The following is a 13,930-nucleotide window of genomic DNA, read 5'->3' on the forward strand; positions in this document are numbered from 1 at the left end:
AGCGCTATCTAATTGTGGCCGGTGGACAAATCACGTCACCAAGCGTGGTTCTCGGAATCTAAGAATGGTCTCGACACCGGGATTTAACTTTTACGCAATTTTCTGGCTTATCAAGGCTTTGTTTCCGGTAAAAAAAATTACGTATTTGTTATCAATCAAACATTTTTTTTATCTATCTTTACTTAGTATTTTCATTTTTCTTCGCGTTCCCGAACGCTCAGGCTGCTGGAGAAACGGGTCCAGATGATTAATTTATTTATGTTGCATTATGAAGGCGGTGACTAAAAGCTAAGAAACACGAGAAGCTGCAGAAAAAGTAGCGGAAATACAAAAATACTGAGTTTATTCGAGTCACTGTCGCGTTCCACGCGACTGCAGCAAAGTATCCGCTAGCAGCTGTCCACAATGTCTCATTTTCCCCCATTTCATCTGGCGCAATTGAAAGGTCCCCGACTGTTTTCCGGGTTGCAGAATCGGCCCATCGTCTATCGCACTGTGCTTTCATCAGTCAAGAAAGTCGGAAGGTTCGGCCGCACAATGCATGGTTTGAGAAAACGGTTTCTTTTCAGATCCAAACTTTATAGAATGGGTGGGTGAAATGGAAGTGAAGTTTCGCTCTTCCGAACACATTCTCCAGTAAGCATACAGAAAAAAGTAACACCCTACAGCAAAACGACGGGAAAAAAATGAAGCACACTTGCACAAAGTAGCGTGGTAGGATTTTTAGTTTGTGAAAAATTTTGCAGTGAACCAACTGCACATACGCTCTTCAGATAGGTGTATGCGGGCGCCGGATATAAGTAAAAACGACGTAGACAACCTCGCTCCTTGCTTCTTCAAGCAACGCGAATATAAACAAGATATAGAGAGTGGGGTCGGGCAAAGCGAGGACAATTGAAGCGTGAAAGGCGAACCACCGTACCCGCCCTGCACAATGGCCTGGAGTTCAAGAAGTCGAGTGTGGAGTTCTCGGGAAAGTGAACACCGGGCCTTTCTCTTGTTCGGAAGGCGCCAGCACAGACGAAAGCTTTCAAAGCTTGCGTTCGGACTGTATAACAGAGAAGGCGGTTTCTTCCTCCCTTCCGAGAAGATCTCGGTACGTGGACCAGGGCGCACAGCGTACACATCGCACCTTGCTGGCAGCGTTGAGCGGGAGTCATGTAGTAGCCCCATCTATCGAGAGGTAGCAGCACAGTATTATTGGAAGTAGCTAATCGCTATTCCACTCAAAGAGGCACTACTTAGCTTGGTGGCGCTCCAAACACCGGCACGTATTCACCAGGATGCTGGACGCGGGATGCAAGCCTGTTAAGCTGTGGCCATGGGCTCGTAGTACTTATAAGAGCGCATCACGGTAATACGGTGGTTAAAGGGGTTTTTATTTGTCAGCTTATGGCATTTTCTGATCTTCGACGTGCGCCCCTTCTGTCGAAACCGTGTTCAGAGCGCCCGTTTTTATCCGAGACGCTATTTGCATACGGAGATAGCGAAACATGTTTTATGATTTATTCCTTCATATACCCGCAGGCATGAAAATCTGCAAACGTCGCCACAGGAGTTGTCTTCAAATCATTTTGCGGGTGTTTGTTTCATGTCACCAAATTCCACTTTCAGGTAACCCCGTAAATGCCGACCCCGTGCTTCTAGGCAATCGCAGAATAAACCTTGCGTGCGGCAGACAGAAATAGGGGCTCTTCACACCCATTTTGCGGAAGGAAGTTCGAATGGTATGTAAGAAAAGTGTAGGTGTGTGCATTGAATCAATTTTAGCGCCGAGGTCGAGGATACTAAGCGGGGAATTTCAGGCTGAAATTGTTGTTCTAGTTCTAAATTTTAAGAACTGAGGTTGTGAATATAGGCATTAGAAGCTTGAAACTAACTGCAGTCACACGAGCATGAATTAATATTTCCGAGCACAGATGGAATGTACAGCCGGCCAAATCTTTAGCTGGCGTGCGCGACGGCCGCTTTTTCTGTGCTCCCGCGCTTTGGGATGAAGCAAACGTGTGGAAAGCTCAATATTAAGCACGGGCTTAGTGATCCTGGGCTCAAATTTGATATTTTCGCAAGTTTGCTCCATCATAAGCTGTCTGTCATAAGATTTGGCCGGCTGTACTGTTCGCGCAAAGCTTGCGATGCTGACCAATTGTCACATTTCCGTGTTCTCCAGCAAGACCTGCTATTGCCAAAACTTTCTCAGTGACGTCCTGATGAGTGTTTCTATTTTCATAATGGTTGGCATTTCTGCGAGAAAGATAAGGGGCTGTTTTTTGAAAGACTGGAGTGTGCTCTCATCTTCGAGTCTTTATGAGCTTTACGCTGCTGCATTGCTGCAGTCCTCTGTTATCTGTCGATATGACGAAGAAAGCTTCACTTCTTGCATTTTATTCCACGCAGATTCGTCACTTAGTGTGCGAGACATATTGTGTCCAGATCCATATCTTTATCCCTGTCACGCACGACTCGGCGGCAAGGGGACCATTCATGATGAAAATTTGTGGGCGCGAACAAACGAAAGACAGCGAAGAAACCGCAGGACAAGCGCCTTTTTCACAACTAGTTTAATGGGAAGGCAACAAACAGTTAAATATGAAAAGATATCACAGGTAGGTACAGATAAAAACAGTTAAGATTCCATCTTAACCATGGAATCTTAACTGTTTTCATCTGGGCCTACCTGTGATATATTTTCATATTTAAGTGTTTGTTGCCTTCCCATTAAACTAGTTGTGAAAAAGGCGCTTGTCCTGCGGTTTCTTCGCTGTCTTTCGTTTGTTCGCGCCCACAAATTTTCATCATGAACAACCTACAACTAGCCCAGCTTTCCATTCTGTTGAAGGGGACCATTCTCTTGTCGTCAGAATCAACATTGGTTGAAAGGGGAAATGCGGTCGTGTCTTTTTATGAAAAAATTCCCTGTGTAGCGGCCTTTATTGGCAAGAGATGACTGGTTGTTAAGGCCGGTTAGAGCGGGCAAGGGCAGGTCCGGTCCCGGAACAGTTGATGCTTTTTCCGCGCGTCGGTTCTGCTGCTTCAGCTGCCGATCGTCGTCTTCTCGCCTCGCGCCGCGCATCGCTTCTGTTGCTTCGTCTGCTAAGCGTCTTCCTCTTTACACCTGTGTTTTAGTTAACTATTTATTTATATTTATTATTCCTCAAAGGCCCACAAGGGGCATTAGGTCAGGGGTGGGCTGACAAAGTTGTATTATTTCGGATATAGACAATTTTCGATGGCATATTTGAAGCGAACGGGATTGACGATGGCCGGCACTTCGGATGGAATTCGTGTCGTGGTCAATGAACCGCTAATGCACCGTGTTCACTTGACGCTGCCCGACGCTGTGCACCGCCGTGCGCGGAGGAGAGACGAGACCAAACGTCTGCTCGCGGAGGTGAGCAAAGAAGGCTGCCTTCAGGACAAGCACAGACAATACATGATCACGTGATTCGCGCGGCTGCCGAACGGCTTCTGCTTATCATGGCTCGCCGCGCGTGTTAAAGGGTTCTCGGCACAGTTTGGTCTGATTAATAAACGACTATGAAAAAGCACGGCCCAAAACAATGGCCGCTCTTCCAAACAGCCTTTCGCAAAGCCTCAGCGTCTTGCAGAAATTTCTTGATGTCCGACTTGATATCATCGGGCAGTGTGCATATAAACTCGAGGTCTCGGCGCCCAATGGTGGTTCTTTCTAGGGTGTCCCTCTCAGTAGTGACAGTAGTACAACCGGTATTTTATTACCGCATTTGTAATCACATCATTAGGTAAACACGTTCGCACGACCGGATAACGCAGATAACACAAATGCACAGCTATTTGCAGTAAATCTTATTCATTTCATTAAGTAACTAGCACCATCGTGCTTCAAACTAATCCTGGCTCGTCTTCGTCATGGCGCAGGAAGTTCTTCTGCGCTTCTTTGAGTATGGTCTCGACGTCGTCTTGTGGGCCGGTCGCATTCTCGTCCTTGGCAGCGACAGTCGTCTCCGGCTGCAAGTTGAAAACGGAAGTTGAAAACGGAAGTTGGAAGGTAATCCACGCGGACCGAGGGGCATCGTGTAAATTCTCCAGCATTCGCTGTTCCCAGCTTTTAGCACGGTTTTACGCCATCTGCGAATGATCTGTGCCACGGTGGTTCCAGTGACGCTTGGTGCAGGGCACCGTCAACCTTAAGTTCTCGGTCTCGAGATCGGGAGAAGTAGTCAGAGACAGCGAACACACAAACCCCCCTTTCCGGCAATCCCAAGGCCATTATCAGTTTGCGAAATAAATACGTCCCTCCAAATTAAACCCCGTTTTCTGACATGCCTGCCTTCCCAGTGTGCCAGTTAACACCGAAAATTTGCGTAATTATGACCGCTAACTGTCCTGTCACATTTTTTTTATCTCCAAGATTGCTCAGAACTTAAAACTTAGAAGGGTGTCTGCACCACCTCAAAAGCTTAGCGAGTTTCCACATGCGGCGGATACACAAGCATGAAATTGCGTCAACAAGTCACCATCATCAGCAGCAGCAGCCTGACTACGCCCACTGCAGGGCAAAGGCCTCTGCATGTCTTTCCTACCAACCCTGGCCTTTGCGAGCTAAGGCCATCGTATCCCCGCAGACTTTCTCTCATCCGCCTACCTATCTTTCTGCCGCCCCCTGCTACGCTTGCTGTTGTAGGAACGAATTGCGCACAAAAGACACACACAGGAAAACACGAGGGAGACTGAAAGAGCGCAAACTATCAACTGGTGTTTATTGGATTCAGAGCCGCTTTATAGGCAGTGTGCACACGTGCCTACAAAGAGGGGAAGGAGGGGGTAAGGAGGCAAATCAACCCTGCGCGACAATCCATCAAAAACGCCCCAAAAAATTCTTTTCCGCGTTGTACAATGAAACAGAGGTGTCACTCGCACATTTATCACCTCTTGCCTTGATGTGGTATGCCTCTAGAAGTTCACGGGAAACTTTGTCATTACTCCTGCCCAGAATTCTGATATTATTTAGCAGTGGCTCACAACCGGTGCATGCACTGCAATGAGCAGGCAAATTCGCTCCTTCTCTATTCCTAATTGAACGCTGATGCTCCCCTGCGCGTTCATTCACGCAGCGTCCTGTCTGGCGTTCAATTAGGAATAGAGAAGGAGCGAATTTGCCTGCTCATTGCATTGCATGCACCGGTTGTGAGCCACTGCTAAATAATATCAGAATTCTGGGCAGGAGTAATGACAAAGTTTCCCGTGAACTTCTAGAGGCATACCACATCAAGGCAAGAGGTGATAAATGTGTGAGTGACACCTCTGTTTCATTGTACAACGCGGAAAAGAATTTTTTGGGGCGTTTTTGATGGATTGTCGCGCAGGGTTGATTTGCCTCCTTACCCCCTCCTTCCCCTCTTTGTAGGCACGTGTGCACACTGCCTATAAAGCGGCTCTGAATCCAATAAACACCAGTTGATAGTTTGCGCTCTTTCAGTCTCCCTCGTGTTTTCCTGTGTGTGTCTTTTGTGCGCAATTCGTTCCTACAACAGTATGCACCAACTCGCCCAACAAGAAGTTCTTCTTAACTACCTGCTACGCTTGCCTTCTCTTGGAATCCACTCTGTTACCTTTAAGGACCAGCGGTTATCTTGCCTTCGCATTACATGCCCTGCCCAAACCCATTTCTTCCTCTTGGTTTCGACTAGGATGCCATTGACCTGAGTTTGTTCCCTCACCCAGTCTGGCCGTTTCGGGTCTCTTAACGTTGCACCTATCATGTCTTTCCACAGCTCGCTAAGTTGTCACCCTGTACGCGTCGGTTTATATACGTGGCGCAAGGCAAACCTTACCACTCTCCAAACGCAAAGCAAGCTGATTATTATGCAATGAGAGCGGTTAGTACTGACGCCAAAATCTCCCCGTGGTTCGGCGTAACATTTTATTCATAGCACAGCCCGACCCATGGGTGTCCACACTGTGTAGAAGCCACAGAGAGTACGCGTCTTCGTAGGGATTAAAAGTCGTTATTTGGCAAGTTATGGCCGCACTCTTACGGTAAGATGTCGCTTGGGTCGGCGACATGAAGAAACAGTGAATGTGGCAGAGAATAAAAATACATCACATCTTTTACGGTAGCCATCACTAAATTATGTGGTATACGGAAGAGCGTGAACGCTGGCAAATGTTTTTATTTTTTTGCGCTTGCAATATAAACCCCTATTTCAGATATCGCCGATATTCGTCTGTCCGAAGCGGCCCATATGCGATGGTGGGCAGGTGGCAGCCTGCCTACTTGGTTGCTGGCAACCTGTCAGCAGGCTTTATGACCAACTGTACAAAACACTTTATGGTGATGTCTTCTGTGGCCGCGAGTGGGTTTCGAAATAGCATATTCACGATTTTCCCATCCATTGCGAAGTGCGTTAGCGTTGTGACGTACCGACGGTACGAGCTGACGACTCGCTTGGCGCTGGCTATCTCACACTTCAGTTGGAAGCTCCTTGTCAGACCCTGCAAGCCGCTTACCGTAGGGTAGACGGAACTGGCCCCGCCTCCGCCGGTGTCTGCCAGCTCCATGTAGACCACGGCGGCGCCTAGTAGGACGATGCTAATGATGAGGATGCCCGGCAGGTTGCGCTTCAAGCAGGTCTGCGGGCTCGGCAACGCTCCCAGGGACATCATCAGCTCGGTCTTGTTCAGGTAGCTGGGTGGCTTCCTGACGTACCTGTGGACAGGGTTGAACGACTACAGATTCCTACATTTTGACGGCAGCCTCCACAAGCAACCACAATCAGGCAAGAACGCAAAGTAAAATGAACCGAAAATGGCTCTAAGACAGCTTTTCGTAACACGTATCTACATGGAACAGGTGCAGCACAACCATTATAATTGATGTTTTTAGAATTGAATTCTAAATGCAATAATCCAGTGTGTCCACATTATGGCGGACCTAGCTTTTATTGCGTTGGCAGTATGATATCCTTTTGGTGAAAAAGGCGTAGTCGCTGTGTTCGTTGAAGCCTTCAATCTCCAGCACCCCTTGCAGATAGAAGTGGATCAGGGCATCTTCCGGGTGCTCTGTGGCCCGGAAGAAACCTGCTCCGCAGCACCCTCCGGTGGGTGCAATGGGAAGATGCAATGCGCAGGTGAGCGATGTAATAGCGAATTGATCAACCAATAAATACTCTTAGTGCAGATTTAAGGCATGACTTCGTATGGTCGCCTCTTAATTTTTTTTTGTTTTTATATCGCATCGCACAGTCGACGCCCAAGAGTTAGCCAAGAAGGGGCTCTGAAATTACCGTGCCCTAAACAGCCGGACACCCAGTCTCTGGTGTAGGAGCCACACTTTCCAGTACCGCCTGGAGGCAATACTGACTGCGCTACTGCAGCGACCGGAGTTATTATACAACGATACAAGTATTCACAGCTTCGACAGGTATGCAGGAATTCGGCAAACCATATGCCACTTGACATGCCGCCCGTAACAGGCTGTCGTACCAGTACAAGCTACATGCAGTACATGCGACACCTCAGGCAGGACCTCCGGCGGTGGAGGCGGTGAAAGGCGCAGTCTGCTGAGCGCTAGCCTTACTTTTCAAGGCCGTGCTCGTAGACGCTCCTTTCGGGGCCGGCGTCCAGCTCGAGCATGATCTCGGGGGGAGGCCCGGCAGGTGCGGGTGCCTCCTCTGCGACCAGGGCCGGCTTCGTGGGCCTCCTCTTGACGTCTTTGGTTGTGCTGGGCCTGGGAGGCATGCTTGCCGAGGCTCTCGCCGACTGCCTGCTTCGTTCTTCTCACACCACGCGCCGGAATTTCTTCTTCCTAGAGATTCACGTGAGCCGGATGGTAAGCATTAACAGGCTGCAGTAGTTTCGTACTCTTTCAAAGCGTACGATAGAATTAGGAAGGAAGAGTAAAAAATACACACCACAGTGTACGTTCATAGGGCCACCATTAGCAATGTTATATGGTTCCTTAAAGCGTCGATAGAATACATAGCCATTCAGGTGGCCCTGCATGACTAATCCCGTCTTCCTCCTTTTCGGTGCGACCGTCAAAGGGCATGCCCTTAACCTGGCGTATAAGCTTCTTGACAGGTATGTTATCGAGACCGGAAAGTTTTATGCGAAGCATACTACTTTAGCTACCACTTCAGCCCTTCACCGTGGTTATGCGCCTCCAAATCACGTGATACATGACGTCACACCACGTGGCACGATGACGTCACGACAGTGTAGAAACGGGGGCCCACCTCGCGCCGTCGCTGTGGTTGTGCGCCTCCAAATTACGCGACACGATGATGCTTCGCATTCTCCAGGCTTAACCAAGTTAAGCCTCAGCTATTTTTTGTGTTAACATTTCTTTTTCTTTGCTTTTCTCACGAAACTTGTTTATTAATATTACTTTGTAAATTCTTTTTTTTATCCCTGACCACTCTGTATCCTCGATTTTTCATTCCTACATCCTTAGATTCCATCAAAATTTGTTATTCGCTTGCCGAGATTCGTCAGTTTTTACTATTTGTGAACCGTTTGGATGAATTTGTCTCCTGTTTGGATTTGCACCACACTCTGGCGAATCTCTCACCGTGGGTATGTGCCATTGCTTCAGAGGCAACAGAAAAACAAATTTATCGTCCACAGTGGGTAGTGGCATTTTGTATGTCAGGACAACACCACGTTCTCTGGGAGCTGTCATTCTTTTATATGTATAGTGCGTCCTCATAGCTAGGGTTTCAGACAACTCGCCGATAACTGTTAAAAATACTTTTTCAAGGCATAATCGGAGCTTCTGCGGCGTAGCAATACGTGTGCTCTCAGACGTCATGCAACTCCTTACCTGTTACAGTTAGACACCTGGTCGCAAATAGATTTGAAGCTGGCTGGTACTGGCAGCCGTATCACTTTTAAGCATGAAATGCTTTTAGCCCCCGTTGTCGTCAGTGTGGTGACGTCACGCCGAGACCGAGATCCATCATCCATCATCCGGGCACTGAAATCCACTCATCCGGGCACTGAATTCCAGTCATCCGGGCTCTGAAACGAGAACATCCGGGCACCGTACGAGACTTAACGAGATTTAACGAGAGTCTCTAAGCCCTGCTACGCGACCGGCATGCAAGCGCCGGTTGGTCTCCAAAGGAGTCACAAAAAATAACTGCTGCCAGTGCCTTCTCAATGTTTATCCAGATATCAGTCGCTGTGCGTTTGATAATGCACGGAATTATAATTTCCGATTTCTAATAACCGTGCAAAAAGCACACAAATGCCACGATACACTTCGTTGTCATACGTGATCTCTTAGGGGCTTCGCGCATCGAAGCAAAGCCGCGCAGGCGCACAGAGGCCCGGGGAGGAAGCGCTGCGTTCAAATGGCAAGGCATCGCGCTGAACGGTTGGTGGCGTTCCTCCCTTCCTGTACGGTGCGGTTCGGGTGTCCACCGAGATGACATTAGGCCCGTAAACATTTCATGCTTACTCTACTTTCGGTTACGGGAGAGGCAGAGATTTTTTAATAATTTCTCAAACGCAATTTCCCTCCGTGCTGTAGCTAGAATTTCAGCCGCTTGTGCCCCGCCAGAGCACCTCATTCCGTGGCGCACTACCACGTGACCTATTCTGTCCTGCTACCGCTGCGGCTTTCGCCTCTGCTCGCTGCTCGAGCCCATTTGGGAAAAGGTCGAGTTGGTAGGTTGCTAGAAGCCGTAGAGTCACTGGATAAGGTTTATAAAGTGACTACAGGTAGGCGTTGCATTGCGTGCGAAATGCGCGCGCGTTTCGCAAGGGGTGCAAAATGATTAGAATTAGCCGCGCACAGCGCGGTGGGTAATCTCGTTTTTCGAGATCCTAAAAGCTGATATGGTTATACTAATGGCCAACGACAAGACTGCACTATTAACCAAGCAATTAAGTGCAAGCATTTAAAAGTGAACTACCAGAAATTAGTTAAACAACAATTAGTTAAAATAATCCACCTCTATGCTGTTGTCCCAAAACTGATATCAGCGGGCCACAGAAGCTGTTATTGCTTCCCCAATAAGCCTATTTTGAAAGATGAGTGGCGGGCTCCCCTCACACATCCGCTATATGGGCACAATACTTGCATTATGACCATCCTAGTTTCTCTCATTGGTGCGGCTCCTGGATGCAATGTGTTGGGATTTCGGAGTCAGTTTGCAGCATCACTTGGTGATTTCCCGAAGAGTAACTAAATGAATGTAGACGAAGTTTTTAGAAAACACCAGTTGACTAACTTCTCGCCACGTCTAATGTTCTCAAACTAATAAAACAGTTGAGTTTTGGAGTTAAGGAAATATAGGTTTAAAATTTAGATTTTCGATGTATTTTGCTTTGGGCGTGGTGCGTTAATGATTCGAAAAACTAGCAACATTAACAAATGAATTAGATACCTGTACAATCATTCTGTATTTGTTAAGTGTTTGAACACAAAACTACTGCAAATTCATACCGCGCAGGAAAATCTGGAAGTTAACAGTCCCATTCACTTACGCGACAGCGGTTGCATTACATGTTCTTGCGCATATAAAAGAAGTCAGGAATGAGTGCAACGAAGCAAATTTTATGGAACTGCTTATTTTTAATGGTGGCGTTGATGACAGTGAAAACTTGCTAGCACAATATTGTTGATTGGCAACAGGATGCTCACACAGAATCGGTACCTACCAAAGCATTTTAAAAAATGGTCATTTGAAACCCCATTCACTTCTCGCTGATGCAGAAATAAGGCACACCGCATACATCGCGCTGATTAGGTCGTCTCTTGAATACGCCTTTATTATATGGCACCCCCCCTCGCACGCAAATCTTACAAAAGCTCTCGAAGCAGTACAAAATAGGCAGCCAGGCTCTTACTGACATTTTACTCACGTCGTGAAAGCAAAACCGGCACTGCAGCACACTCTGAATCCCCAACCACTCAGCCGTGTTGAATCCTCAGCCATTCAGGGTGTACATTCGGGGTTCAGGTTCAAGCAGATTACCGGGCACCCCTCCTTTTCTTTTCCAAAAAGAATGCAATTGAGTGAGCTGTCGCATATCTCCTACCGTTAACCCCGTTGTGGGAGTGCAGAGACTGCAAAAATGTCTGGTAACGGGAGTGTCTTGTTGGAAAATTTTCAAGTTGTCTCCGGGTGACGTGCGCTTCAGCAGTCAGCGCAAAGAATAATGGGAAACCATCTGCCATCTACATTCTGTTGCAATTTTCTCGCACTGCTTGCCTGTTTTAAAGCCGTTCATGCTGGCATTGTTTATTCACTCAAGTATTTGTGCTGCGACATCACTAATTGTGCAGCATCGTCGTAAGATCTACGCGTGCTGCATTTGTGTACGACGTGAGCACAGAAGTTGACAGTACCGAACGTTAAGTATGTTCAGTCGTGGATAATATGCGGGTGTAAGCTGGATGTTGCTCATACGCGCTTCAGTCGATTACACGCGCGTATGAACTAGTCTAACGCCTCGGTCATTATATATTTGCTTCCATTTATCTGGAGCAGTGCGGAGCGTTGAAGATTGTAGAGTTGATCAGACGACAGATGCATTTTGCTCACAATATGTGAAGGCTGCCCATGGGCTTGCTATGACCCATTCGTGCCACTGTGCGCGTTTCAACACATCGCACTGCATACTAATTGGAAGCCTCTCAACTTTTTCATTTCTTTTTTACTTGCATTTCTTGCTATAACGCGGAGCGAAGCAGTGTAGAGTTGAGGTCGCGTTGGTTTTGTGATGATGCTGGTCAATGAGCGATGATGCACCACGAATAAATTTGTAGAATAAACAATGTTAATAAAGCGACGGCAATGAAGCAAGCGAGCCAGTGATGATAAATAATTGGAACCGGAAGTAGTGGTAGCGGAAGAATTTCCCATGACCCTCTGCGTTGTCTCCGGAAACGCTCCTCTATCATTTCTACGAATGAAGGCTTTCGCCGAACGTTTTAACCAAGACCTGCTGAAGTACAGACCTGCACAGACGGCACTGTTCCAGCGCGCACGTCCTAGTTAATGACTTTTGTCGCTTGGATTGAAACGCTAGCGGCAGTGTGGCGCTAACATATACCTGTTGGGAAAATCTCCACCTGCATTATTTTACTTCAAAGAAGACACCTTTATCGTTTGTTCATGTGATCATCATAATCAATTTATTTATGCTAAGTGCGATAGTGCCTACGAAATGAAAGGGTGCAGAAGAGAGACGCTTTTTTTTTGCGGTCGAAGAGCAGAAACAATTGCATTATCGTTGTTTTCATTGCCAATAATGAGAGAGCAGAGAAACACAAAGTGAGCGAGTAAAAAGGCATAAAATAGCAAGCGATGATGATGATCATAGCAGACGAACAGGGCAACCGAGTGCCCTCAACGGCCAAAAAGCAAATTGGCGCACGCTGCTCCGTAGGACCACTCTAAATGTGAAGGTCGTTAGTTCAGTAGGTCTTGGTCTTAACCACTGATCTCCACTAAGGGGCTGGATGACGCATCAGGCGCCGGAAAGTGAAGACACTGGAAGTAAGCGGCCTTTACCCCGAAGTCAGCCTTTTGGCAGTGCACGAAATCGGAGCTCACCATGGTTCTTCAGTTTTAGTTTTTGTTTTCCACTTGGCATTTTTTTTTTTTTGCCGTCCTCTCTTTTTCCATCACGATGCCTCCCTTCAAGCAAAGTCTTCGGGAAAGACATTTCAAAAATAAGGATACATTGCATTGCAATGGGACAACACTAGCAGACGACAGGACGTCGCTACACACAACACGCACGAACCCTCGTCTGCTCAGCTCTGTGTCGTCCCGTTTCGCTAGCGTCGCTAACTCTGCTCTCAATTGTGATGAACGTTCCCGCGCCCTGAGCCCAAGTTATACCATCGATGGGGATAAGTTTAAGAAATAATAGGTAGAAAGCTTCACCAGGTAGCCGACTTTTCAGTGACCACTTTACCGAATTATGTTTCAACCGAACCAGAGCGGAGGGCTACACTATTATTTGGTGAGGTGCCGACAGTGTTCTGCTGGGTCATGTTAGCGCCTCCAAAAGGTATGGTACTGCTTTTTCGACGGAGTGTGCCGAGTACTGTTTCTTACTATGCCAAATTGTGTCTGAATGGGCATTTATTCGCGATATTTTATGCAGTTGACTTCTAACAGCGCTTGTCACGCGCGCTGCAGCATTCGTCTTTCCCGTCAGTTGTTTCTCTCGCGCTGTGCAGCTGAAACGTGGCTGTAATATGGAGTTAGGTAAAAGCATGCCTGGAGGCTAAATTATACACTCTAAAGCAATAAACATCATCCTCCATCGATGAGACGAGACATCGGCCGCTTGCAGCTCGAAACGTGCAGCAGCTGTGTAACGAGCGGCTCTTCGAGTCTCAGGATTTCTGCGCCATTTTTCGCCTTTTATTTGCTACGCGAAAATTCAGTTTTAAAATGACCTTGCCTCATCGTGACACCCCTACTGCTACTTTACGCTCGGAAAACAAGAACCAGATAAGAAAGTCGTGTTATGCACGTAGCCCTTTGACACGACAGGGTGAGAACTGCATACATGCCTCTTTTGTTAATTTCTCTGAAACTGTAGCGTTCTCCAAACAATGCTCGCGTTTCTCGCGTAGAGCTCGCTTATTCCTTTGATATTACAGCAGACGTTACACGAGAACAGTGAAAAAAACTGATGCGCGACAATTTTCATTGAAATACACAGCAGACACCGGGATTCCGGGACATGCTGTCCAACTTCCGGTAGCTTCACTAGCGCCCACTCCGGAAAGCGGGAATGTGGCATAAACCCACCTAGTGGAGATCAATGGTTTAACTAACCCGTAGACTTATTTAGTCAGCTTATATTTTCATATTATTTTATTTTAATTGTTAATTCGTCTCTCGCTGATCTTTTAATTCTTTCAAGAGGTGCAAACACATAAAGAAGGCGTCCTTGCAAGCGCTGCCAGAATTTTCTT

General features: G+C 47.2%; 1 protein-coding gene across 1 annotated transcript; it reads right to left on the minus strand.

Annotated features, from left to right (window-relative positions):
• Positions 1-3,861: 3,861 nt before the first annotated feature.
• On the minus strand, positions 3,862-7,719 carry LOC149331037 (uncharacterized). The gene is made up of 3 exons (XM_089561289.1): positions 7,559-7,719; positions 6,490-6,688; positions 3,862-3,987 (listed from the first exon to the last, which is right to left on the minus strand). Exons 1-3 carry the CDS (start codon positions 7,717-7,719, stop codon positions 3,862-3,864), a joined length of 486 nt encoding a protein of 161 aa, XP_089417415.1.
• Positions 7,720-13,930: the final 6,211 nt, after the last annotated feature.

This window comes from Amblyomma mixtum, chromosome 9 (assembly GCF_055824585.1).
Source record: "Amblyomma mixtum isolate Tamu chromosome 9, ASM5582458v1, whole genome shotgun sequence".
NCBI lineage: Eukaryota > Metazoa > Arthropoda > Arachnida > Ixodida > Ixodidae > Amblyomma > Amblyomma mixtum.